This window comes from Ammospiza caudacuta, chromosome 27 (assembly GCF_027887145.1).
Source record: "Ammospiza caudacuta isolate bAmmCau1 chromosome 27, bAmmCau1.pri, whole genome shotgun sequence".
Lineage (NCBI taxonomy): Eukaryota > Metazoa > Chordata > Aves > Passeriformes > Passerellidae > Ammospiza > Ammospiza caudacuta.
Window position 1 is genome coordinate 1,608,894 of NC_080619.1, and position 27,744 is coordinate 1,636,637.

A 27,744-nucleotide genomic window follows, 5' to 3' on the forward strand; every position below is an offset into this window, starting at 1 on the left:
TCAGACAGCCGTGGATTGCTTGATGCTGTGGAAGCTGACACGGGTGGGGGAGGTGGGGATGGACATGGCCCTTGCCACGCGGGCACGGATGGAGTGCTTGTCCTGCCACCGGTGCCAGCGCTTGCGCACGGCCGATCGCACCTGGGCGGGATCAATCAGGGACATCGGTCATCACACAGAGGCACCAGAGGCACTGGCCATCCTTCTCCTCAGTCCTCCAGCCAAAAATGGATAAATGATATGTGATTTGCTAACAAAACAGATTCATGCAGGGTAAACTTTCCTGAGTCAGCAAAGGTGTGGGAGCGTTTGGAGGAGGCAGAGGAAAGAACTGCCCAAATATCTGGCCCCAGGATTCACTTCTACTCTCCTTTGCTTTCTGCTTTGTGTTTTGGGGCAGAGCCTGGGAGATATCCTCATCCATGTGCAATCCACATGTGTATGGGGCTCACCCTGGGGAAGGATTTCCCTGGGATGGGGAGGGCCCTTGGCTTTGCTGCACCAAATCACACAGGTGCACCATGAGAGCATCTGTTCTTGGAGGTGGATTTTCCTCCTCCAGAGGAGGAGACAGACAGTAGCTATTCCTGTCTGGGCAAAATCTGGGGCTGCAGATGTACCTGGGGCTGGAGGTGAAGCACCAATTTTGATCACCAAAGACCTTTAGATGGGGAATTAGGGACTAGCACCCTCCAAGCCCTGGGCAGCAGTAGAGCCTTTTACTGAACTTGTCTGCTTGCAAGGAAGGGTGTAGACCCCCACAAAAACCCCAGCCCATTGTGCTCACCTCACTGTTCAGGAAGCAGTAGAAGACAGAGACGAAGAAGCCCTGGAAGGAGACAAGCAGCAGAGTCACAGCAAACAGGTGCCCCCGAGCCCGGCGCTTTGGAACAGCTCTGGGGTTTGGGGATGTCTGGTTTTGGGAAGGGGCAGAAGCGGGATGAGGCATCAGCCACGATGGGCTCCTCCTTGGTGAGAGGACTGGGGTGGGAACCAGTGTGAAGGACCATTACCTGGAAAGACTCCAGAAAGGAGTTGAAGTAGATGAAGACTATCCTGGAGATCTCATCCTCCCCGGGGTTGACAAAGAACAGCATGTAGGTGATCCCCAGCAAGGGCAGCAGCACCAGTGTGGCCTTGACTGCTTTCCTAGGGACAAAACAGGGACCTGAGCTGCTACAGTGCAGCCCTGGCCACAAGGACTCTGCCCATCCACTCCCAGCACCAGCATGGCTTGTACTGGTCTGCTGGCACTTGAAAACCAGTGAGTAGGGGAGGATGGAGCCAAGCTGGGCTCCATCCATTGGTTTTCCAGTGCAGCTCCCAAGGAACTGGGCTGGTTTGAGCACTTGGCCCCTGCTCTGCTTCTCCACCCAGAAAAGAGCAGTGGAGACCAGAGGCCTGACCTTGAGCTGGCATGGAATGATTGCTTGGCTGATCTACAGCTCAATTAAAAAGGAATTAAGGAGGGTATAATAACTCACACCCTTCAACACGAGTTTGTGAAAACCGTATCTCAGGTAATTAATTTGATATCTTGATGAAATTACAAGTACAGTTTGTGAAAAGTCATAGTGCTAATACAGAGAGTGTGGGAAGGATTGGGGCTTGGCACCTCATTCCTTTGGATTAGGGGACAAGAACAATGCCAAGTCATCACTTTTTGCTTAAAAATCCTGTTAATGGACAGATTCCAACAGTAGATGGTCATCCTTGGAGGGTCTGAGCTGGACAGGGAGGGGGGCTGGGACATGTTTTGCATCTCTGATTTAGAGGGGAGAACAGTCCCTGGCACAAATGGGCTGATGACATGGAGGAGCTGGAGGGAACCAAGGACAGGAGATGGAAAACTGCAGTGTAGCACATTCACTGGTATAGCTTTCTCAATAACAGAACCAGAATTTTTCCTTTCTCAGCTGAAAAAGCCACCCTCCACCTCAAAACGGCTTCTCTTGACCTGGTACACCATGAGATTCCCCAATTCCTGCCCACAAAATGATCCAGACAGAGGCAATGATGAAGCCCAAAGTGTCTTCTATCCCAGGTACTCTGGGGAGCTGCTCTGACCATGCACCTCTTACTGCAAAATATTCCCCAACAGGCAAGGAGGGGTTAAATCTTGCTGCCTTGTGCTGTGGGAGTACTGTCTTCTTCTTTACAAGGTGGTGTTGCGGTGGCATCGATTCATCAGCTTCCTCAGCTTTTGCTTTTCTGTCAAGCAGTGATTTAATTCTCACCTCCATGCCAGGATTTGCAGCTCCCAGCCTGGAGAGCTTCTCAGGTCCCACCAGAAAAGGCTTTTGCAAAGAGACTCAAATCCCAAGAGTTCACTTCAAAGGCAGAAACAGCCATCCACACTCTACATCACTGGTAGATTTAATGACCATGTGCCTCCAAAGAGCATTTGAGGTGCTCTTAGGTGTCTCTCCATGCTCCCATCCCCTTGCTACCTGGCTAATGGGGCTCTTCCCATCCCCACTAATCATGAGAGAACCCAGTTCCTAGGTTGGCTTCCAGCAGGATCGCTCATGCTCTTACCTGTATTGGATTGTCTCTGACGTGGTTGAAGCTCGGAGCTTTGTCATGAGGATTCGGACAATGTTGAATAGAAAGATGAAGTTGATCTGGAGGAACAGGGCCACTGCTTAGTGTCTGCTCCCTCAGTATATCCTCCCATCTCCTCTGCAATGACGGGGCGGGAGGGGGACCAGGGCAAATGGGAAAGTTTCCTCTTGAACCTGATCTATTGCCTTCCATGCACCATGAGAGGATGTTTGCCTTTTTAAAAAACACTTGAATAATAAGATTTAGGAGTTTGGTCAGGAGATCAGGGCAGCAGGGCGTACCAGGAGATTGCCAAGGAAGGACAAGTGCTAGAGGAATGGCTGAAGGTGAAAAAGCAGAGGGAGAGGAAGAATCTAAGGTAGCGAGTGGCTGCCATTACATCCAGGGTCCGCCTGGTTGCTCTCTTGGCTGCTGAATTGCTAATGAGGGAATGGGAAGGAATCTTTGGAGCTGAGCACAATTGACAGGACTTAGTAGTGGCCTGGCTGCCTGTCTGGCTAAGAAATGGGAAGCAGGATCAATTATTCCATCATTCCAGTGAGTTTTACTCCCTTGAGCTTTCTCAGCATTGGCCAAGGAGGAGGGAATAGTTTTGGGACTTTGTGCATGGCTTTCCCCCTGCACACACAGGTTGGACCCCCAGCTTGTGACCTGCCACCTCAGCTCTTCTTTGTCCCTCCCCAAAAGACAAAGCCCCATCCATGTGATCAAGCACAACTACTCAGCTGGGGACCAGGAACAGAGAGGTGGAATCAGGTACAGGTAATGGAGTCAAGGATCCCAAGCTTCTGCAAATGCTTGGCAAAGCATCCACCCACACCCAAATAGTGCCATGGCAAGGATGGAGGGACCTACTGATGCATGTTGGAGGCTGATGATGGGACACCCCTGTTAGAGTGAGGTTTCCAGGCTCCTTCTGCAGCCCACCCCAAGACCAATATTGCTCAAGGGGCAGTTTGTGTGAGGGGCAGTGCTGCTGTGCAGCAGCAGAACCAGCCCCAGCAGAGTGAAGCTAAAGGAGGGGGCAATACTCTGTACAGAAGCAGCTGTGACCCAGCTGCACACAGAAGGTCTCCATTTAGCACACAAAAGGTCAATTTCCTCTTACCAGAAGCACCAGGATCATGGGGCCTTGGTAAATGTAGTCAGTATAAACACCTGCTCGCTTCCCAAACCAGCACCTGCAAGGCAAGGACAAGCCTGACATGGGAGTGACCTGGATAGACTCCTGTCCTTGCACAATCTCTGTAAGTCGCTGTCTGTGAGGTGAAAGCACTAAAACTCAAACTGCTGCAGCCATTGTGAAATAGCTTTCGTGGGAACTCAGTAAAAGGAGGTGCATGTGACTTGTGGGAGTGTTTATGGGCCCCATATGGCTGTGGGAGCTGGTTACTGCAGGACAAGCAGGGACACCCTCCTCACAAAGGAGGTGACAGTCCCCACTCTGTTCTGCATGGGGGCAGCCTCACCTTGCATCCTGGGGGCAGTTTTGGGCACAACAATGTAAGAAAGATCTGAAGCCATTAGAGAACATCCAAAGGAGGGACATGAAGAAGGGGAGCAGTCTGGATGGGCCACATGAGAAGCAACTGAGAACACTTGGAATGTTCAGCTGGGGCAGAGGTGAATGAGTTTAGACTTCATCAGGACCTGCAGCTCCTCCCCAGGGGGAGCCCCCATCTCTGCTCCCTGTGACAGGGGCAGGACCCAAGGAAATGGTCTGAGGTGGTGTCACAGGGGAATTTGAGATGGATATCAGGAAAAGTTCTTCCCCCAGAGGGTGCTTGGGCGGTGAACAGGATCCCCAGGAAATGGTTACAGCCCCGAGGCTGCCAGAGCTCCAGGAGCTTCTGGGCAATGTTCTCAGGGATGCACTGGGTGGGACTGTTGGGGTGTCCGTGCAGAGCCAGGATTCAGAGTTGATGTTCCTTGTAGGTTCCTTCCAGCTCAGGATATTCCATGATTCCCCATAACCTCACACACAGGTCTGGGTCAGCTCTGTCCTCTCTGTCCTCAGCAAACCCTGCAGGAGCTCACTCAGGTGTATCCCTGCCCTGGGAGCACCTTGTCAGGGTTGTTCAATCAGTGCCTGTGTGAGCAGCGTGGGACTTCTGCAGTCGGTAGGGAAAATTACCTCTGGAAAACAGAACACGCTGCCATTCATCTCAATGGGCTCCTTTCAACTTCTCACTCTGGGATGAACTCTCAGGTACCTGTTAAGACCTTCATCAGCAGGTGTCTGTGAAAATGGCTCAGGTGGGGGTAATTTAGATCTCTGCTGGTTAAAACCCAGCTCCCTTTAGCAAACCTATTGTAGGAAATCTGGTATATCTTTCTCCCCTTAAAATCACATTTGCCTTTTGAGGGGAAACCAGCAGGGGCAGGGCTTGTGCTACAGAGAGGTGAAAGGTGGGATAAAAGAAAGAATGGAAGAACATTATCCTTTTTTTCTTCCCTGACAGAATTCCTGACATAACTGTTCCCTGAGGATTTGGGATAGAAAGAAGAATAGAGGATAAGAGCAATCAGGCTCACTTTTCATTGTCGTAGTAGAGCTTCCCAATGGCCCAGGCAATGATGATGGGAAAGGGGATACCTGCAGAGGAACACACAGGTGAGTCTCAGAGGTGCAAGGTCGCCACAAAACCACACCATAACTAACAGGGGTTTTCTCACACAAAAACCACCCAGTGAGATGAGGTGTCCACGCAAATCAAGTGTCCATCCTCCTGCCTCTGGCACCCTTTTTGCAGCTCTTTGAGTGAAAGCAGAGTTGGAGCAGAGGCTGGAGGGGGCACCAGCCATCACTACAGCCGGGGTACCCCTGGGTGAGGGGAAGGCTGGCACTCACACCAGCCGATGCAGATGAACATCCACTTGCGGAGCTTGTCCGTGGAGTACGTGAGCACGATGGCCGTGTGCAGGTAGCAACCCTCGCCGAACATCCAGAAAAAGTTGGTGACATGGAAGTAATTGTAGGCAGCAGTGACCAAGCGGCACCAGACCTGTCAGGAGATGTGGAGCCTGTTGAGCTCTGTGTCACAGTGGTGCAATCGATGCACAGAGCAGCACTGACCCTGGCAGAGCAATCAAACCTGTGTTTCTCATACACAGGGTGTGCCTGCCAGCCACCAGCCAGCCCTATATGTTCTCTGAAACTGCTTTTGTAGCCACATTTTAGTGACTTCAGCCTGAAGAAGGGTAGGTTTAGGGAAGAAATTCTTCCCTGGCAAGGTGGTGAGGGCCTGGAACAGGTTGCCTAGAGAAGCTGTGGCTGCTTCATCCCTGGAAGTGTCCAAGGCCAGGTTGGATGGGGCTTGGAGCAACATGGGACAGTGAAGGTGTCCCATGGCAGGGGGGTTGGAACTAAATGATCCTTAAGGTCCCTTCAGCCCCAAACCATTTTGCATTTCTGTAATCTCCAGGGTCCTCACACTCCCCAGCTGCTCAGGACTGGGCTCAGCCTGGAAGAGCTGCACCTACCACGTTGCTCTCATGCACCTCTGGGTTCATGGTGAGCTGCACCACGAACCACGTGGCATTGCGTAGGATGAAGGCTGTGATCAGGTTCCAGTGGATGATGTTTCTCAGGCACCGGATGCTCCTGGAGAGGGGTGGAACAAGGCACCATCAGAGCGGGGGGATTGGGGACAGTGCTGTCTGTGCAGCTGAGTGTCTCTGTTGGGACCCCAAGGGTGACCTGCTGGGACCATGCCCTGGGTGAGGGGAGCAGGGAGAAGAGCAGGAGGTGGAAGGCACCAAGGAGGACCCTCTGCCTCCGTAACTAGATGCTTTAAAAAAGCAGCAAAAGAAAAACAGCCCTGAGATAGGCAGGATCCCTCCAGCCTGGAGGGCAATGTCTGTGGCAGAGTAGATGGCAAAGCAGAGGAGCTGGGTCCATCCCTGCCAGAGATGACCTTGCAGGAATACGGCAGCAGGTTTGTTACTCACCGCAGGCGCATGAAGAGGACAAAGGCCACGAGGAGGGCCCCCAGCGAAAGACAGTGGCCCAGGTAGTTGATGATGACAGCGATGTGGTAGTGCAGCTTGCTCTTCTTCTGGGAGTGGGAGAGATGGGCAGAGGGTCAACAGCAGCCCTGGTACTGGCACAAACCCACCTCCTCCACCACATCACCTTTGGCAGCTGCACCTCAAATTCTGGGCCCTTTTTCAGGAAGCAATTGGAGCTCACCCTGGGACAGGACAGTGGGAATGGAAGGAGATGGGGCTAATGTGGGAAGGAGAGGCACTAGCCTGGTTTCACATCTCACTTGTACCAGAGTAGCTCACAGGACAGCTAAATGCTGCAACTTCCCAACCCCTCCCCTGGGGAAACCCTGCTGGAACTCAGTTGAGCTCACTGGAATTTTATATCTCAGTTCATCCCCCACTGCCCTGGGGGCAACTGAGAGGCTTGGATGAATTTGGACAGAGGAAAGTGTGAGTGATAATTGAATTAATTGATCACTCCTGCTCTTAGGCACTCATCCAATCAGTAAATAAGCAATTAAGTGAGTGAAAAAACATTCATGGCAAGAGATATCAGCATTTTAAATATCAGAGTTGATATCAACTGCAAATGAAAAGCTCATATCTCTTCTCTGCTTCAAGGGGTGGCTTGATCTGCTCAGGGGCTTGATCCCTATTTTTGTATGTCTTTCATCTTCCTAAATATCTCCTTTATTTCACTGCCAGCAGGGAAGGATGGGGTTTTCACTGAGTGTCAGGAGAGAGCTTCAGGAAAGTGACAGGGCTGTTCTGTACCCAGAGGCCATGGGGACCTCACCCTGCTAATCCTCTTGGATTTTTAATGGGGATGGAAACAGGCATGGCTTTATTTCTGATGGGGAATAAAAATGCAAATCAAGAAGGGGTCATAATTGCCACATGCCAACTTTATCACTCGAATGTTGCTGCATGCTCAGCCCTCAGCTCCCATGGGCCATTCCTGGCCTGGATGCTGTTGCCTTTCCAAACTCCATCATCTGTCTCTTGCACTCCTGCCAAGAGCGCCCAGGGACTCCCAAGCTCCTACCTCTTCACTGAGGATCTCCTGGCACTGGGAGTAGTTGACACGTGCTGCCCAGCTCCCGTTTGCAAGGCATTCCCTGTACCCATTATCTGAAAGAGAAGATGCCCATCCAAGGGTTAACAGAGCATGGGGATGGGCACAGGCATGTGACCTGACTGTCACTAATGCAGGGCACTGGCATCAGGCCAGGCCTGGCATCTTCTGCTGTGAAGGCAGCTCAGCTACTGCCTTGGTCACAGCTGCAGTACCAAAATTCTTGGAGTATTTCAGACCCACTCAAGAGCTTTGGGTCTGCAGCAGCCCTGCCCTTGGCACTGGGGGACCCCAACACCTCCTCACCACACACAGGGGTGCAGTGGAATCAGCACCAGTTCTTCTCTTCTCTTCTCTTTCACTCTGCTGTTTGCTTGGGTGATCATGTCCAGTCCAGGCTCTCTGCTGAGATGGCAGCATGAAGTTTCACTTCTCTCCCTGAATTAGGAGCTTTTTTGCCTCCCAGGAAGGACAGTAGGTGTCAAGGCTGACTAGGAAGGAATGGCCCAGGCACCCCAGAGAGTCTGTCATTGGTGTCAGCAGTGGGGCAATGCTAGCACTGGGGTGAGACCAGGCTACCATTACAGGAGGCTGTGAGCCTCATCAGGGGCCTGGGATTAATGCACAGAGGCTGCTACAGCGGCACCACAAAGCCGGAGCTGTGTGTCTGTGCCATCCTCCATGCCTGCAAGAATGCGCAGGATGGAAAAATCTATGTTTTTTGTGAGAAGCAAGGTGTTTCTTTCATCAAAAGCAGCACTTGGGTGGTCAGAAACTTAACCTTATGCTAGGCATGACTTTGGGCACTTTTCATATCACTACATCCTCTACTCCCAGCATGTCCCTGGCAGTGACAGTGCAACCACCTGTGCCAGGAAGGGAGGGCATTCAAAGTCTCCCAGTCTTTGCTCAGCTGGAAGCTTCAGGCCCCTGTACCACCTCCAAGGGCAAGGCAGGATTACTCCTCTGCCTGTGTCCCCAAGATGGGGACATCAACCCTCTCCTCCTCCCAGGACCTGGTTATAAACCTGCTTCTCTGAAACGACCCTCCCTGAAATCCGGGGCCTGAGGCGCTGTTTTCCTAATGGTCGATGAGCTTTGTTCCCAGAGGTGTATATTGTCACTTGTGTCCCAGCACCCTCAGTGCTGCCCCTCTTACTGGTGGTGTTGTACCGCACGCCATAGAAGTACTCGGGGCAGGGCCGAGCCACCAGTTGTCCCACAGCGCTGCGGGGCCAGCATGTGCCGATCAGGTCCACTGAGGCGTTGCACTGGGGACCTGCAAGGACAAAGTGCACAGGGTTAGCAGAGCTCTCTGGGCCACCATGGGCCGCTTCCAGGCTGCTGAAAGGTCAGGATTTGCCTGGAGAGCTGAGGCTGCTGCATCAGCTGGTGGGTCACCACAAGCTCAGCCCCCAGAAAACCCTCATGGCAGACACCAGATGGGCCCTGTGCAAGACTTGCAGGGGCCGGTTGAATCATCATGGCCATGACTTGTAGCAGTGGGAACAAAGCAACACAGACCCTCTTATCAAAGGAGATGGCCTTATTGCAAAAATTGGCCCCTTTTTATACCTCTAATCTCCACTTGACATGACTGAAACCAAACCGAGGCCTAACAGAAAGAGGGCACCCATTGGCTGGCTCAGCTGCAGCGCTGCTGTCCACACATCCTATCACCCAATCAGCTTCCTGTGCATACACTGTCCATGCGTTCTTTCAGCCAATCAGCTTCCTTCTCATACCCTGTCCATGCATTCCTTCAGCCAATCAGCTTCCCACTCATACACTGCCCATGTGTTCTTCCAGCCAATCACAATCTCACTCCCAGCTTGACTCTCCTCACTCATAGCTGCCTCTCACCCTCAGCCAACTTCCACCATCCAGCCTGCAGCTGTGCCTTTCCCACAGGGCCTTCTGGTGAGCATAACCTGAGCAACTTTAACAATTGTAACCTCATATTCTACAATAACTGTTACTCTGGTCCTGTCTAAAACTACTGGCTAAGCCAGTAAACGACTAAAACTACTGGCTAAGCTCAGTTCTGGCACAAACTTAGTTTTAGACCTGGCTTCCAAGTCCCCTGGCTCTGGTTTCCCAGCCCTGCTCCTTCCTTCAGCCACGATGTTGGCATCCAGCCCCACAACAGGCAATAAGCCAGACTTGCTCTTCCTCAGTGGTGTGTCCACTCTGGTTCTAAGTCTCGCCAAACATCTCACACCTCCTGGCTGCAAAATCTCCTTCCCAGCCATTCCCGTTGGTCTCTTCCAGTCTTTCCCGAGTAGAAAACTCCAAAGCTGCTTCTATTTCAGATTTCAAGGATTTGTGTGCTTTTCCCAGCTACACAAGCGTGCTAACGTAGGCATTAGGTATGCCAGATTGCAGGCTGTTTAATGTATAATTTGTGTATATTTAGAACAACATGTACCATAGCTAAATATGTCCCAGCCTGATCTCACAGTGAGGTCGGAAGCACAATGGCTACAATATCCATATACTACAATCTAGGGTAAGCAGAAAATGGGTGAGCAGGAGATGCTGGAAGAGGCAGAGTTTAGTCCAAAACACTCCTGGGTACCAGAGACGTTTGTGCTGCTTGCACAGAGACAGAAATTGCCACTTCCTAATACAAAACACCCCAATTCACAGCTCATTGGGTGCGAAAACACAGCATTTCCCCTCCCCCTGGATTTGTGGTTGTTATTTGAATGCCTTTCCCAAAAATTCCTATGGATAGAGCTGGCTAAAGAGTGACCAAAGGAAAAGAAGCAAAATACTGTTGATGATGATGATGAAGGTTTTTATGGAGGAATATTTGTTTTCATCAATTATCAGAAAAATTGACTCCTTGTTATTTTGTGATGTTCTCTGAGAAAATTTTCAGGGCTTTCAGTGTCTTCAAATATCTTAGTAAGGGAAAACAGCTTCCAAGCATGTGAGCTGGGGAAGCATCAGAGCATGGTGAGTGTTGCCTTCTGCCTCCCATAGCTTGTAGGAAGAAATTAATTTTAACAATGACCTTTGTTTTAAGCTTTGCTAATGTGTAGGGTTGCTGTGGCAACGTTCCCTTTACGTTAACTGTTTTAAGCCTGTATTTTGTAGGAAACAAGGTGCCTTTTATCACATGTATGTGTGTGCCTTTCTGCATCCATTTGAATTTATTGAGCTCCTTTGTTGTTCAGACCCAAATTTGACAGAGAAATAGAGGGTCACAGTTTAAAATTTTATGGTAACAGTCATCCTTGTAAGGAAAAAACAACCAGTAATTACTTGAATTAAGGACAAAGTTAAATTGCAAGTGCTCTCCCTGTTAGCCACTGAGGTGAGAAGCTGCTTGAATGCCTGGAACAGGAAAGGCTTCACTTGGAACAATGCAACACAGGAAAATGGGGCTTGCACAGTACTAATGGGCACAGCAGCTCATGCAGCTATCACAGCCCCTCATGGGGACTGCTAGGGCTGGGCACAAACTCCATTTTCTTTGCATATTTTTTTTTTGCCTCAGTTCCCCTCCTGCATTTCAGGGTCTGTTCTGGGGGCAAACAGAGATTGCTCAAGGAGGACAAACAGGAAGAGTGAGTAGTTAAAAAGTCAGCAGGGCCAGAGAGCTCTCCACCAGTAAAACAAACCCACAGCAATGCCATTAATAACCAACCCAAGAGACTCATGGAAATGATGTATCCAGACAGAGGTACAACATTGTGTGATACATCTGCTCGAGGCTGGATTGAATATCTTCACATTTCTCCAAGGCACTTGGTGGGATGCTGCTTGGCACTCCCATTAGAGCATGACAGGATCCCACCAGACACCAAATCCAGTGGGTCCCACCGGTCCCACCACAGGGAAGGTGCACCAGCATCACCAGGAGCTCAGCTCTGCTTGTCCCATGGGTCGGGCTGGTGCTGTGGGGGGACATTGGGGGCTGCAGGCAGATGAGGAGATGCTCAGCCAGGCTGTTGGATGCTCCTGGACCTCTCCCTGTGCTTCACCCCCATGCTGCCACTGGCAGCATTTGGAGCTCTGTCCCACCAGGTTTTCATCTAGTGGGTGGCCACAATATTTTCCCAGGCTCACACTGAGAAAGGCTTGAAGAAAGCAGATGCTGCTCTTTCTCCTCTCTCCAGCATACAGAAAGAGAGAAAAAACCTCTCCTGATGGGGAAGTGATAAGTAAAACAGTGAAGACAAAGAGTGCCATGAGGGCTGCAACATCCCCTTTTGTCACAGACATCCTTTTCACTAAAAATCCTTTCTTTAGGATTTTCCCTTCTGGGAAGCTGAGGCCCCAGAAAAAGAATGCAAACAATGGTTATCTGCTGCTGTGGAATGCAACAGGTGCATCTGTGATTGGCCCATCTTGGATGTTTACAATTAATGGCCAATCAAGGACTCAGCTCTCTTGGACAGAGTTGGAGAGAGCTCCTTTGTTATCATTCTTTTCCATTCTTAGCTTAGCTAGCCTTCTGAGAACTTTTCTTTCTATTTTTTTAGTATAGTCTTAATGTTATATATATATCATAAAATAATAAATCAAACCTTCTGATCATGGAGTCAACATTTTTGTCTCTCTCTCATCCTGAAAACCCCTGTGACCATGGTCACACCCTTTGCCCAGCACAACTCCCTGCTCCAGCTCCCCCCGAATGGCACCTGGCTCCCAGCATTCAGGGCACTGTTTAGCATGGAAATATGTGTCAGTACTAAATGCTTCCTTGCATGCTCGACAGCCCATCCATGTCTGCAGGGGGACTGTTGTCCAGGTTCTGCACCCAGGTGCTCCAGCTTCTCAGCTCCATTGGCAGCACAGGTTTGGTCTTTGCAGATTTACAGCATGAAAGGTCAGTGAATTTCCTACCTGCACTCAATTCCCCTAATTGGCTTCTTCCCACACAGAAACATGGTGTTTGGAGGAGGAAGGAGCAGGCCCTACTTTGAGACAGGGAATGTGGCACAGGGGAAGTCGCTCCAATCCCTTCTCACCCTATTGCCTTTGCGTTGTGCTGCTCTGAAGCATAAAGCTTCTTCTGAAGAAAGAAGTGTGTGTCCAGGGACTTACACTGAGACAACAATATCACAATAACTGTCTCAGGATAACTGTAGCAATATCCCATCTGTTTCAAGAAAACATGCTTCTCCAGCCTGCTCCCACCACTCACAGAGACCTTCAGGATGGCTCTGAGCTGTGACACCTGACAGGGTAAAATTCTCCACTCCCAGCTAATCTGCCAAGAGATTTTGACCAAATGGAGTATGGAGCGTATTTACCCTGGTCCAGCAGTACCAGACGTGTTGCCACAGTGCTCTTGAGTTGGTGCCAGGAGGTCTGAAGTATTATCATACCATCAAGCCATTGCTGGGATGCTCTGGGGAGGAGTAAAGCAAAGCACATAACTGTGCTGGTAAACACATCCTGCTTTACACTGGGCAGAGCTGTGCACCAGCACAACGTCCCAGTTTGCTGCCATGCACAGACACTCTGAGGGGTGGAAGGATGAAGCCTCTGTCCCCTTATACAATGCAAAGGGGCTAGGAGAAATGATGGAAATCTGAACTACAGGCTCATTCCTGTGGCTGGGAGTGATAGGGTTATTTATCTAAGGTGTCTCAAGAGCCTAACAGCTGAAAGTTGCTAACTCATACCACTCATACCTGTCCTGAGCTCTTCTTCAACCACAGTTATCTCTGTCCAGCCCTGATGTCCTCTGTGACTGCATTGCTGCTGCTGCCTCGAGCCTCTGGCTCCCTGAGAGTGTCCCCTGTGTCTCTGCTGCAATATTTGCATTTGGCAATCAGGGCTTCATCTCCACATCTAATCAAAATACAACTCACTGTGATGTCTGATGCATCAACTGTGAAATTGCACAAAAATCTCTCTGTGCCTCCCAGGCAGCTCCACCAGAGTGGTGAAGAAGAAAGACCCATTTCACACCTTATTGCCCCAAAACAGGGGCTGCCTTTGGGGGGATGCTTTTACTTCCAGGTGCTGAAGTGCCAGGGAGGGGTGGCTGGGTCGAGCTGCAGAGTCACTCAGATGTTAAATGCTTGAGTAGCACCTTGAGGCATTGAGGGAAATGGCACTGGGGGAGAATTAATATTAACCTGGGGTAGAAATTGGGGTGGTGGAGCTGTTTGCCTTCACTGTGAGCAGGGGGTCGGTGCTCAGGATGGCTGGGAGCAACTGTGGCTGCCTCAAAGTAGATCCTTGCTTACACTCTGCCTCCAGCATTGCTTTCAGTGGCATTGGGGGCTTTTGTTTACCTTTGTAAGACTCCAGTCCTTAAAAATCCTCCCAAGCATTCAAGTTCCATGCTCCTTGATGTAAAATAATTACCCAGGCTAATTAAGCATTATGATAGCTATGGGCCATTGTAATGAATTTTTGACTTGTTGCTATTCACCATCACTGACTGTCCCCTCGGGTCTTTGCTGCTGCTCTGGAGAAAAACAAATAAAAGGCACCAAACCTACCTTGTGCTGTTGGTATCTGATGCATCTGCTCAATGCTGTCACTGATGATGATCCATGTACAGATTTACAGCATATATATATATGTGTGTGTATGTATATATATATGTATATATATGTATGTAATATATATGTTTGTAATATATATAATGTATATAATGCATATAATGTATATATTTGTATAATGTATATAATATAGCGGGTTGTGTTTGGGGCTTATCTTGTTCTCCTGACATGAACCACAGTGTTTGGAGTTGTTTTATAACTAAGTGTGGCAGGAAGTTCTTTATTCCCTGGGGTTGGCTGGGATCTGGTGGTGGGTGAGTGAAACATCAAAACCCTTCCCTGGCAGTTTTCCCAGCAGAGCCTTCTAGTTTGGCTACAACTGAACAGTCTCTGGCAGTAACTTCACTGCATCGAATCCAAAGTACAGTTTAACTGCTGTAGCTGCTACTCACACTGGGATGTGCCAGGACACAGTTTCCTACTGGAGAACCTCTTCATCTTCCCTCTTCCACTACAGTAAAATCTATGAATATCAGTGAAATGCTGTTAGCATTCCTGTTTCCCAGATAATGGAGCAGAATGGCCTTACCGACACCACTGTATGTTTAAATCCACTAGGATTTTCCATATAAAGGAGAGTTTTGTTTCCCAGAACTACCCAGTACCATGTCTCTCCCTCAAGTCCCTGCCTAGACTGCATCTTTAACCCTTTCTCAGCTCCTCATTAATATTTCCGCCTTGGTGGGAGAGATGCCAACGAGACTGAAAAGAGTCACTGATGTGAATTTGACCTTTATGAATTTAAATTCCAGACTCACCCCCGGGGAGTCAGTGAGTGAATGAAAGAGCAGAGGGATGAGGGCTGCTGGAGCAGTGTCAGTGCTTTGGGAGCTGAGCTGGAGTGGGTGGAAAGGCTCTTGGTCAAATTGTCACCTGCTGTGAAAGGTGTTACCAAACTTATCTGATAGTGCCTGTGAAGGATATGTTCTCATCACTCACTGCTTCTTAGCCTAAGGATTTTGCTGTATCTGGAACAATTAGATTTGCCTTATTTAATGCAAAGCTACACTCCCCCCCTTGAAAAAACCTTCAGTTAAAAACCCACAGAAATTTCTTTTTTTCTGCTTAGCTTTGGTGTCATTTTTCTTTGCTTTAGGTGAACTGGCATGAAATGTTTCTTTCCTGACAAGGAATTTTCTGTGCTCCCCTTTCTCTCCTTAGCACACACACAGGATTGAGGATAAGAATTCATCATGATAACAAGCTTAAAGGAATGGATTGTGCAGCCAGGACCAGAGGGGGATGAGAGAAATTGGGTGGCAACTCAATGAGTTGGGCTGATCAAGGCTTGAGAGCTATGAATGGCAAAACAACCCTTTGAGAGTGCTCCGAGCTTGTTCTGCTTGAGTGCTTTCAGCTGAGCTGCTTTGGAAAAGCCTCATTGTTAATTAGTTAGGAAGAGGCTTTCCCATCTTCTCAAATTGTCCTTTCCCTGTCCTTTCCCTCCCCAGGGAAGCAGTCCTGAAGCTGCAGGAAATGCTTTGCCCCGGTGGATGAGATGACCTTGCCCCTCCCTGATGGACTTCATGACAGGCCGAGAAGCGGCTGCACACAGACCGTGAGGAGTTGAAATCATCAACCAGAGAAATCCATGGTCTGAGTCAGTCCATGGGCTGGCTGGGAGCCTTTGGGACAGCACCTGTCCACATCATACAAGGGATGCTGATCCCCATTGTGCTCCTTTTCAAGCCTAATCTGAGACTTTCATGGCTTGCAGATGTTTGGGGGTGCAGCTGACCTGACTTCCTGAATGCACCACATTGACCTCAAGTCCAGCCTGATATTCCTTCTTCACTGCTGCTGTGGAAGGCAGCTTTCTGATGGAGCATTCAGCTGTGCCCCTGTGTCCCAGTCCCAGCCAAAATCAGGGGCTCAGTGACAGGAATTTTTGATGGATACCTAGACTGTCAAGTTGGAGCACTGCACTGAGCCTGAATTCCCAGGGATATTACCCTGCACTGGGGGCTTGAAGGAAGATGGGTAACACCATGGTGATAAGATGTCAGTGCAAAGGGGCCCCCAGCCATGTAATAATTAGCATGGACTCCATGCATTTACAGAAGGCTGATCAATTATTCTTTATTAAGAAACCCATTGCTTTTTTATACCCTAGTTCACTACAGGTGGAACTAATTGGTCCTTCAATCCAAACACCATCACCATTGGCTAATTAAGAAACCACCCTTTGGTAAAGAAATTGCCATAACACATTTCACATGTTCGCAATACCAGGTGCAGCAAGTGAAGATAAGAATTGTTTCTCATTATTTTTTCTGATCTTCTCACAGCCTTTCCCAGAATGATACCTGTTTCTCTCTGTGGCCAGAGAGCTGCTGCCACAATAAGAGGGCAGGACAGGAGAGCTCTGTGAGGCTCAGGTGCTCCATGCCCTGGGATGACAGTTTGCACCACCTGCACCCCCTGAGCCTGGACAGAACAACCCTGTGGGCCTCCCCCCTCCACACCACTGCTGTGGCAGAGATTTTCCAGCTCAGTGCACATGCTGGAGAGTGCTGGCACCCTGGTGACATCACTGTCCAGCTATTTATCATCTTTAAAACGGAGAGGTGAAGGGACTGGTGACCCAGGAGAGGAGGAGAGCCCATGGTGGGCTATGTTTTGGAGGAGGGATGCTGCACACAGGCATGAGGCTGTGTACCTGTCCATGCATCCAGCAGATCCCCTGATGAGCCACGTGCTGGGGGACTGCTGGGCTTGTGTTATCAGCATGTGTCATTTCCCAAGGGTTGTGAAGACATTAACAAATTAAGTCTCAGGGCCCTGCTGCAATTCTCATTAGCATCATCCTAACAACTCTTCATGTTAAATAGCTCAAATCAAAGTTTCCAGTTTAGTAAATATCCCTCCATAGGAATCACTGTCTCCATCAGGCAGGGCTTAAATGCACCCCAAGGACCAGGACTGGTGCTGAATTCCACTTCCCAGGCAGACATAAGACAATTAGTTTCACTTCTGCCTCTTGTTCGAAGTCCCCTCCTCCAGCTGGAAATGGCTCTCACATATGCCAGCCCCATCCAAATGAGTTGCTCAGGAATTGCAGGTTGCATGTGTAGAAACAATGGGCAATTTGCAAATCTGAAGCCTCACGTTCTCCCCCCTGACAGGGGAGATGGACACTGAGGTGCACTAAATCCTTGTTGTAATCATGTGGATAAATCCACACTGAGCAAAGCCCAATCCTTGCAGAAAGCAGCACTCAGTGCTTGAGGATGGTGGTGATTCCAGGGCAATCAATCAGCAAACCACAGCAGAAGTTCTCCCCCTTTTCTGACCTCTCCCTTGGGCTTGGGAGATTTCAGCAGGGGGTGGGAAAGGCCATGAGCTGGGCATGAGGATTCTCTGGGACCTGCCTGCTGCCCTGGGTCAGGATTTATCACAGCTAAACTCGGCCAAGGACAGGCCCTCGCTGAGCAGAGTGATGAAACCTTCAAGGGAGCAAAGCACATGAGTGATGACTAAGTTTCTTCTCTGACCAGACATCCAAGCATTGCCATTCCACAGGCAGCTTTTGCTATTCCCTGGCTTTCTGCCTCCACCTCGTGGGCTTGGGAAGCTTCTTGCAGGGCACGGTAGCCTGGATTTGGTCAGACACTGGATCAGCGGGTGCCAAGATGGGATTTGTTAAAAAGGAGCTGTTAATGCTGCTATTAATAGGTGGTGAGCAGCCATCCTTCAGCTCTGGGTCCCCATGGCCATCCCTCAGTGCCCAGTCCTGTGGCCATCCATCACCCTGACAGAGAGTTCCTTGGTGCCTGCTCTGATTCTCATTCAGTCATGGAAAATCAACACTGCAGCATCCCAGAGCTGGGGAGAACTTTTTTCCTTGTCCCTGTGAGCTCCACTCCTTCTCACACTTCTCCTCCCCCAAAACTTGTCACTGAACCAGACCTGTCACTGCTGAGGTGACATCCAAGTCACATCCTGAATATAGGCTAAAAGCCAGTTTTGGCACAAGCTCTGACCTCCTTGGATCAAACCCATGTACAATGTTGAGCAGGAGTGGGCTGTCCATGACCCTGCTGCTCCCACCCATCAGGACTGAGCCAGCCCTGGCCATAGCCGTGTCCCCAGAAGCTCTTTGTGACTGGTGGCCTCCCAAAGTGCTCAATGGCACCTGTGTAGGAGTGCTGGGGGGGCAAAATTTGGCTGAGCCCAGAGCCATGGTGGCCACACTGCACTGGTGGTGTGGTCTCCACAAAAATTCAAAACTTCCAGTCATCATCCCTGGGCAGAGGGATAGTAGAGGAGGGTGGACATAGGGGCCAAAGTCCTGGCGTCCCTGGGCATGGCATAGAACAGGCAGCCAGCCCTGATGTCTCTTTTTCCATCTCTGCCTCTGCCCAACAGACATTTGTCTGTTTTCATCTCCTGAGATCTGCACCTTCTACCTGCCACCACTGTCACTCTGCAAGGAGGCTACAGCAGCACCAGCAGAGGTGCAGCATCTGCACGTCCCACCTCCCCAAAAAGGATCCATGCAGCAGCAGACGAGCCCAGAGACACCCCTGACACCATCCTGCACGCACTGGCTCCCCGGGGTGGCTCAGCTGGGCTGGGGGACACTCACCAGTGAGGTTGGTGGCGGGCGGCAGGCTCTCGCAGTACTGCTCCTGGATGGAGGCTGCCACCGGGCTGTCCCACAGGAGGAACGCCTGCAGGGACAGAGCAGACAAGCTGGGGTTATCTGTGCAATGTGCTGCTTCCCCTTCCCCAAAAGCCTCTTTGGGTCAGATCTGAGCGTGCCCATGTCTGGGTGGGTACCACCCCCAAACTTGCACGATGGACATGCACCATTTACAGGATGGCATCCTGGGGGAATTGTGCTTATCTGAGCTGAAGGCTGGGGGACAGCTCTCTGTTTCCCACCCAGTTGTCACTGACATCTTTTGTGAAAAATCCTTTCTTTGGGATTTTTCCCTCTTCTGGGAAGCTGAGGCCCCAGAAAAAGAATGTAAACAATGGTTATCTGCTGCTGTGGAATGCAACAGGTGCACCTGTGATTGGCCCATGTTGGATGTTTACAATTAAAGGCCAATCAAAGACCGAGCTCTCTCTGGGACAGAATCAGAGAGAGCTCTTTTGTTTATTCATTCCTTTTCTATTCTTAGCATAGCAGCTTCTGAGACTTTTCTCTCTATTCCTTTTAGTATAGTCTTAATGTAATATATATCATAAAATAATAAATCCAGCCTTCTGATCATGGAGTCAACATTCTCGCCTCTCTCTTCACCCTGCAACCCTTGCAAGCCTGGCAACACCCAGTGATCCTCTCCTGCCTTGAATACCCCCCTCAGCAAACCCTTCTGCAGCTCCTGCTGAATCATGGAACCTCTGCTATTTATCATTTTAATCAACACTTTTGGGTTTACCATCTTTCAATCCTGAGACCAGACAGGGGAAACATGATGAGCCTGACACCATGCTTGGATTTTCAATCCCTTACTGAAATCACAGCCTTGTAAGCTGTCAGTGGGAAGATGTTCATACACATCCTTAAGGAGATCTGATCCACAGACAACCAGTATTTTTTTTTAGGAGAATCGTCAAGCAAACACCAACATTCCCATTGAGTTGAAAAGCACTGACCACATCTACCCAGCTCTGCTAAAACTCTGCACAAGGAGCTATTTCGGAAAGATGATTATTGAATTATTGTGCCTTTGCAGGAGTTTGGGGAAACTAAAAGTGAGAAAGGCAATTGCCAGAATGAAGGGATTGCAGAGATGGCAGAGGGATGGTGCTGTTGGTCTCACAATTCACCACAGTGCCAGATGAGGGGAGGACGGGACCTGATATTTTGCAGTAAAGGGTGACACAGGCTCATCCCCTCTCCTCCACCAGCACTAATGGTGGATGAGACTCAACTCCACTTCTTTCACCTTCAGCGAGTGACCAAACCCCCTGGAGAAAAGTCACTGACTAAATGACAGAGCTGCACCCCAAAAGATATCACACACAGATCCCTTGGGGAACAGCCCTGAGGTGTTCCTGAAGGCAGGAAGGGCTGTGCCTCCCCTGCTTGCAGGAAAGCTCCCAGCTCCTTGGGGACAACCACCTCTGCCTTCCCCATCAGCTAGGCTGATTCCTAGTGCCTGACCCCCCTTCCTGAGTGCCATTTACCTCCCAAACTGCTCTGAACACAGAGAAGACATTCCTCCTCTTGTCCTTGAGCCATAGAAACACTGTCTGCCCTTGCTGGCATACCCAGCCATCTTCATGCCTTAGCAAGGCATTAACAGGATTTATTCAGACACAGAGACAAGCTCAGCACCCACTTGCTTTTTTCCAAACAACTGTTTACTGCCTTGGGAAGCTGGTTTTGACAGCAAGAAAGATGTCAGGCAGACGTATAAATGGAGCAGAGAATAGCTGCCTTGTGTGACTGCTCCAGATGACACAGAGGATCCGGCAGCTCAACCCTGCCCTGGTGTGAGAGCTGTTTGGAGCTCCTGGGTGCTGGTCCTACAGGAGCCCCGCACCTCCTGAGTCTCCTTTCAGAACCTGAGACCACACAAACTCCAGACAGGGAGGAATCAAGGTGTAGGGAGTCTTCTCCCCTCTGTGTTGATGCCCACAGCTGGTGCCCACCACACCTGGTGGCTCTTGGCATTGGCAGATGGGACAGAAGGGTTCTACCCAAAAGATGCCTGGGATAGTTTGTCTATCTGAATAGGCTTTCAAGTGTTAATTGGATGTGTTTCTCCTAATCCCAGCCTGCTCCAGCCTGGTAGTGCCCATTCTCCTTCCAGACACAGGGAGAGGTCTTGGCACTGAGCAGCACATGGACCAAGCCACAGCCAGAGAGGAGTGTGGATGGAGCAGTCACTGGCTCTTTGCAGGTTTTGTAAATGAGCTGAAACAGCTACAGAAGGAAGAAAGAAAGGAAAAAAACAATCCCCAAAACAGAACTAATACTAAGAGTTTTTTTACCAGGCTCTGAGTCTTGTCGTACTGCAGTGTGGCCAAAGCTCTTGATAGAGGCAGAGTTTTGCCCCACTCCTGTCAGCACTTTGAGGGGAATAAGCAGGGGTGGTGGCAGCTGCAGGGAGATTTGCCCCAGTGAAAAAAATTCTTATTGCTGGTTGCTGTCTTACCTGTTTTACTCTTTGTGTGTTAGTGCAACCCCTCCCTGTGCTTTTACAGAGAGAACAGGTCAGAGCTCTGTCCTTGAGGAGCTTCTGGTGCCAGAGCATTGCTGCTCTGTAAGATGCCACATGGTGCCCAGCAGGGCCCAGCCTGGCCAGGCTGCAGCCAAGCTCACCTCAAGAGCCCTGACACGGCAGTGGGTCGTGCTTGGGCCAGAGAGGGGCTGTGTTCCTCCACCCTCCTGACCCTGCCTTCACGCAGCCATGGCAGATCCTGCTCTGCAGGCAGGAACACTCTGTGACCTCCCTCAGCCTGCCAAAATCCTGGGGAGCCTCAGCTGAGCTCTCAGCTGTCCGGGAAGGAAGGCAATCTGCTCCTCTGGAAGCAGCCGTTTTGCACAGAGCTCACAGTTCGCCAGGGGAGCTCCTCCCACAAGGATGGATGATGGTTCTGCCAGGAGCTGCATGGACCCCGTGAGTGCCAGCAGCTTCTTCTCCATCAGGAGCCACCACTGTCTCCCCTGCTGTTGCCTTAGCATACGCCCAGCTCCCTTCCAGGCTCTGTAACATCTGTGTTTTATACACAGATGTGTGTCACAGCGGTCACAAGCGTTGCAGGATGAAGAGAGAGACGAGAATGTTGACCTCGTGTTCGGAAGGCTTGATTTATTATCTTATGATATATATTACATTAAGACTATACTAAAAAGAATAGAGAGAAAGTTCTCAGAATGCTAGCTAAGCTAAGAATAGAAAAGGAATGAATAACAAAGGTCTGGGTCTCAACAGAGAGACTCAGCTCTGCCATGAGTGGTCAGTAAATCCAAACATTCACCCAAGACCAATCACAGATCTACCTGTTACATTCCACAGCAGCAGATAACCATTGTTTACATTTTGTTGCTGAGGCCACACCTTCTCAGAAGGGAGAAAAATCCTAAAGAAAGGATTTTAATGAAAAGATGTCTGTGACAGACGTGGAAGGAGCACCAGCTCCTTCCTTTCATCCCCACATTTTCTGTAGCAGGACCAGCCCCCCCAGTCCTCACTGCACAGCTCAGACACAAAACCCTGACACTGCTCCCATGTTTCCTGCATCCCACACAGAGCAAACATCTGCTGTGGTTGGTGTCCTACCACCCACCGTGCCAGGGCTGTCCCAGAGGGGAAACTGAGGCACTGAGGACCACCTGCCTCAGGTCACTCAAGCTGTGGAGCATCGTGTGGGACAGATTTCTCCAATCTGGACACACCAACCATGTCCTGGTGCCACCAGGGCTCCAAAAAAACCCCAGCTGTTCCTGTGTCTGTGGTGATGGCAGGTCCCCTGGGCCAGGAGATGCAGCACTGTGGACTAGGACAGTGTCAGCTCATCAGCACTGGGAGTCTGGCTGCTGCTGTGAGGGTGAGCAGCACAATCACACACACATGGTGTCAGTCTCTGTGACCTGCCACTGACCTGGCAGAAAAATTCAATTAATAACAATTAGGAATTAATGTCCCCTTGTGGTGCTTTTGCTCTCCAAAGCAATCCATGGACACTAATTAATACATTCACATCCAACTGCAATATCACCCCCTGTACTGTGCTACCCGGAGACAAGCGCGTGTGTCATTGTCATCCCCCCCACCACTATAATGTTGCCTCAGAAAAGAGGGGATCTGCATGTCAGGAAGGGCTGACAGCTCTGAGCACGAGATAGATGCCTTGTAGCCTAATTAGCAATCTAGGAGGTCCAGTGCCGAGGGGCTGTAATTGGAGAGCAGAGCGATTAGCAGGATTGAAGCCTGGCACGAAGCCGTGGGACACAGGGGCTTGCACAGAGCTGGGGAGGGCAGTGGGAGCAGTGGACAGTGGTGGCCACCGTGATCTTCCTGGCAGGGGGGACAACCCCATCCACTCTGGAGTTCCTTTGCTGTAGGGACCTCTCTGACCCATTAGTTCTGCTCCCTGGCTTGGCTGGGCTTGCTGCCCACTACAACACTTGATGTGGAAGAGGAAAGACCTCCTGGAACACATGGGCAGGGAAGGGCTGAGCAGCTGCTGCCCTGGACCTTTGCTGAGGCTCCCCGGAGCATTAGGCTGGAATGGAGCCTGTTCTTGGCTCTGAGCCTGCAGCAAAAGGTGCCAGACATTGGGTGTTAAATACAGTGATGTTAACAGAGCTGGATGCCAACTTCGGGTGGCAGAGCAGCATCAATGGTGTGGGGAGGGAGCGGCATGTCCTGCCAGGACCGCAGCTGGAGGCTGAAGGTGGCCTGCAACAACCTGAAAGACTGAAAGAGCTGCCCCTCAAATGTGCCTGGAGGTGCCTCCAACCCCCCCATGTCTCCTGCCTTCACTGCAAGGGATCTCTTTGCCTTTGTCTCCTCTGGCTTCCAGGCACTGTTTTCTGCAGCTGGGGAGCTCCTTACCTGCTCCACCTTGAGGGCTTTTGCTTGGAAGCATTTGGAACAGTTTCCAAATTAAACCTCCAGGCAGCATCTGGTCCATGAAGAACCCTCTTTACCCCTCTTAGACCTGGCAGAAACCTGCTTTGCCAGCCATGACCTCAGGGCTCCTCCAAGCCCCTATGCTGCCCTACCAAGCCCCCACTGCTCCTTCATTTCTCTTCCAAAGCCCATCCCCAGCCCTGCCATCATTGAGACATCAAGGCAAAGCTCAGGCAATGGAAGGCTCAAAGCAAGACTCGTGCGGGGATTTTCCATGGCTGGTGTTACTCAGGGGGAGAGCAGGCAGTGAGAACATCTCCCTGCTCCATCTGGCATTAAAATCTGCAAGTTTATTAATTAATCTGTATTAGAGGGCCAGTCCCTGTGGTGTGTAAACAGGAGCTTTGGTGAGTGCTTTGGTGAGTGCTTTCTTTGGGTTCAAAAACTGTTCTCACAGACAAACAGTTTATTCTGTTTGGAGTCTCTCTCCAAGTGTGCTGGATGCAGATCCTAACAAAAGAATATCAATCAGGACTAAATGAATGCCCTGTAAAAACTGATTTATGAGCAATTAAAGGTTTTCCTGGATTAAGCTCAGGTCTCCCTCGCATGCCATAATAATTCTGATTTCATCTATCTGTCAAGAGAGACATGAATTTTTGGGGACAGGTGAAAAAATGACTAATGGCATTTGGGTGTTGGAAGCTAAAGGCATCATCAAGCTGGGGAAGGGCACGCAATCCATGCAGCTCCTATGGGACCTGGATTTGCAGGGGCAAAGGCTGCTGAGGAAGATTGGAGTGATGGACACAAGCCTGGGGAGGGCTGTTTTTCTTAATTTTATTAAACTGTCCTACAGATTGTACATGTGGAACTCCTGTGAATTGACAGATATTTTCAGTTTGGGATTGGACATTTTTTCCCTCCAGCTCTGTTCCAAAATCCTCATCTTGACTGCTCCAAACCTCCTCCTTCACCCATCACCTTTTTAGGTTTGAACATCCACAGTTAAATTCCCCATAATTTTTTTCTGGTTTATTCACATTCACAGCTCAGGAAAGCTTGGCCACACCAAAGCTGCATCTGCCACTGCTTTTCCACGGTGGATAGTGCAGATTTCAGGGTGGAAGAGGGACTGTGATCTGCAAAATACCAACACACTTTGCCCTTGGCCATTGGAATGGAGGCGACTGCTCCTAGGAGGGTGACTGTAGATAAAGCAGAGAAGGAGGGTCTCTTCATAGCTCAGAATACAGTTAGGGAAAAAAGCAAAAACAACAGATGGGCCCTGGGTATGTTATTCCGTCTTCAGAAAGAGCCACCCTCTCCTGAGTGACAGCTCTGAGTGTCGGACAATGGCTCCTGGGCTCTGCTTGGTGTGGTTTGGGGGTTGATTTGGGCTTTCTCTGGGTTCAAGAACTGTTCTCACAGACAAAGCCATGGATGCAGCCTCTCTAAACACTGCAGACTCAATTGCAGCTTGCACTTGTCACTCACAGTGAACTTCTAGGCTAACCCTGTGCAGGATTTTGGGTGAGCAGAGCTGGATTTCAGGGCAGGGTTGAGCTGTGATGCAGGATATTCTGATTGTATTCCTATACATCCTATGGTGACTATAGTGCAGCTATTCTGGGAACAGGCTGTGCCTTTTCCATTCACTTCTTTGCTGGAGATGTGAAACCACAGGGATGATTTCATACACACTGAATCAAGCCTAGCTTTTAAGGAAAGCGAGGACTGGAAGAGATCCCCAGGGTCAGCACGTCCTGCAACTGCAGCTCTGCATCTTATGCAAGGATTCGAGTATGGAAGGGGCAGGGGCTGCTTTTTGGGCTTATTGCTGCTGGAGGTGGTCAAGTGAGAGGAGAGGGGAAACTATCACACCCTCATCATCAATCCCTGATTTTTCATAAAATGCTTTTGCAGTTTTACAAGCCCCAGAAATGTAATTGGCTCCTGACAGAGCTGCAGGTGGACTAGTTTATTTTTAATCACTTTTTTAGTTTGTTTTAATGACTTGCAGGGTGCCAGGGAGCACTTGGCAGCAAGTTTGGCTGCCTGTCTCCTAGTTTGTCTGTCTGACCTCCTGAGGCAAGTCTGTTCAGTAAAGCAACATGAGCAAACCCATGCTGAAGTGGAGGTGCAAGCCAGGTGCATGGGGAACACCTAAACTGTGCCAAACCAGTGTCTGCAGGGGAGGTTTGTCCCTGCTGAGTCTGGGTTGGAGCTGGGCTGCTGCAGGTCTCTGCACTCACAGGCAGGATGCTGCTGCATCCAGGTACACCTGTTTGCAGGGATGCACTCACAGCTGGACTTTCATGGTCCTTTAGCCCATGTTGTCCCCAGGAGAGGGTTGGGACTGTTCTGGAAAAGTATCTGAGTTTTGAATGCGTGTTTATAAGGAAAAATAGACAGCTTGACTGCAAAGGGGGAGATGGTTGTAGATTGGCTGTTTCTTTTTTAAGCCAGCTGGGAGAGGCTTCTCTTTGTCTGGTCTGGTTTTTGTGACCCCCCCCCCCCCCCCCACTCCTGGTCCCAGCCCCAGCACAGGGGTGGTCTTGTCTCAAACTCTGGAAGGTTTGTGAGGACTTGTTGCTCCACCTTCACAAGGAGAATATCCTTGGGGGACACCTGGGGATGGCACAAGAGTCCCCTGAGCCTAAGGAGCTTTAAAAGAGGATGGGAGCTGTGTCTCACACCTTTGGGCTTCTTTTGGACCACTTTTTACTGACTGAGGGTATTAGGAGCTGTCATGCTCAGTGGCTGTACCACCAGGACATGACCCAGTACTGCACTGGGTCTGTGCTGTAGAAGGACCTGGGCTGGGGGAAAAGATCCTGCCCTGTCTCATCTTTATTTCTTACATCAGAGCCAAAGAAAACCTGAACCAGGGGATGTAACAGCAAAAGAGCTCCCATAAATCCTATCAATCAGGCTTAGTGGGTTGCAGCAATAAGAGAGAGCAGCTGCTCAGAAGAAGAGTTTTTAGAAGCAATACCAACTAGGCAGGGGGTATCCTGGTGCACATCAGCTCTTCCCATCATTTCGTGAGAACTTTCCTGGCCCAGAGGAGCAGCAGATGTGTGAGGTGCACAGTGGGGTGCACGGCCCGCAGGGTACGAGCCATAGTGGTGCCAATGGGGAGGGCTCTCCCTCTGCTTTACCTGTTGTTTTAACTCTGCAGTCCCAGCTGGGCCACTGAGACACCATTCTGCAGCCAGCCAGGCAGATTTGCTCTTTTACCCCTCCCTGACACAGAGGTTGTATCAAAAACCTGATCATTTTGTTTAACTGCCACTATAAGCTTGTTCAAATAAAATTCAAGATTTCACTGGAAACCCCTTCATCTCATTTGCCCAGAGTTTGGGATTCAAACAAGCTTTGGGCTGTTTCCCTCCTTGATGAGCCCTCAGGGAGAAGGAATATTGCTTCTGACAAAGCATTTGCATATTGTGCAGAGCTGCAAAATTAGCAGTGGCTACAGTTCCACAGCGATCAAATTAGAGAGAAAGTCTTGTGGTTTGCAGGTGCAGGGTGGTAAAAGAGAGGGTTCCTTAGAAAATTAATTATGGGAGGTAGGGCTGGACTCTGTATTTGCATCGTCCACATCCATCACACCCCCAGAGTGGCCACCCCCTCCCAGCAGCCTGGGAAACTGGTGGCAGCTGGTTTCACTGGGAGGTGCAAGGCTGGGAGCTACTGGGAGCCCTGGGCTGAGCTCAGAAAGACCTGGCTGTAATTTTCCCCCTTTAAATGATCGTTTCACTCACTTCAGCCCCCCTCCCCGATAGTTTCTGAGCATCACGAGCTCTTGCCAAGCCCCAGTGCCTCGACTGGAGGAATTCTCCCGAGGGCCCTTTGTGTTGTGGTTTATCTTTTTACTTTTCCCTTCAAAGAAATTGAAAAGTCACTGCGGAGAACGCGGGCGATGCACGGCGCAGGGGTGATGGGGAGGGGGCAGAAGGGCCCTTTTGGGAGAAGAGGACTAAAAGCATCTTACCTGCAGGAGGAGGAGGAGGGCAGGACGCAGGCTGGGCACCAT

General features: G+C 50.1%; 1 protein-coding gene across 1 annotated transcript; it reads right to left on the reverse strand.

Moving 5' to 3' along the window:
* On the reverse strand, positions 1 to 27,744 carry CRHR1 (corticotropin releasing hormone receptor 1). The gene is made up of 13 exons (XM_058820618.1): positions 27,703 to 27,744; positions 18,752 to 18,836; positions 8,790 to 8,909; positions 7,601 to 7,686; positions 6,517 to 6,623; positions 6,049 to 6,169; positions 5,417 to 5,570; positions 5,101 to 5,161; positions 3,674 to 3,746; positions 2,539 to 2,624; positions 1,014 to 1,149; positions 788 to 829; positions 1 to 141 (listed from the first exon to the last, which is right to left on the reverse strand). The coding sequence occupies exons 1-13, from the start codon at positions 27,742 to 27,744 to the stop codon at positions 1 to 3; spliced, it is 1,254 nt and encodes a 417-aa protein (XP_058676601.1).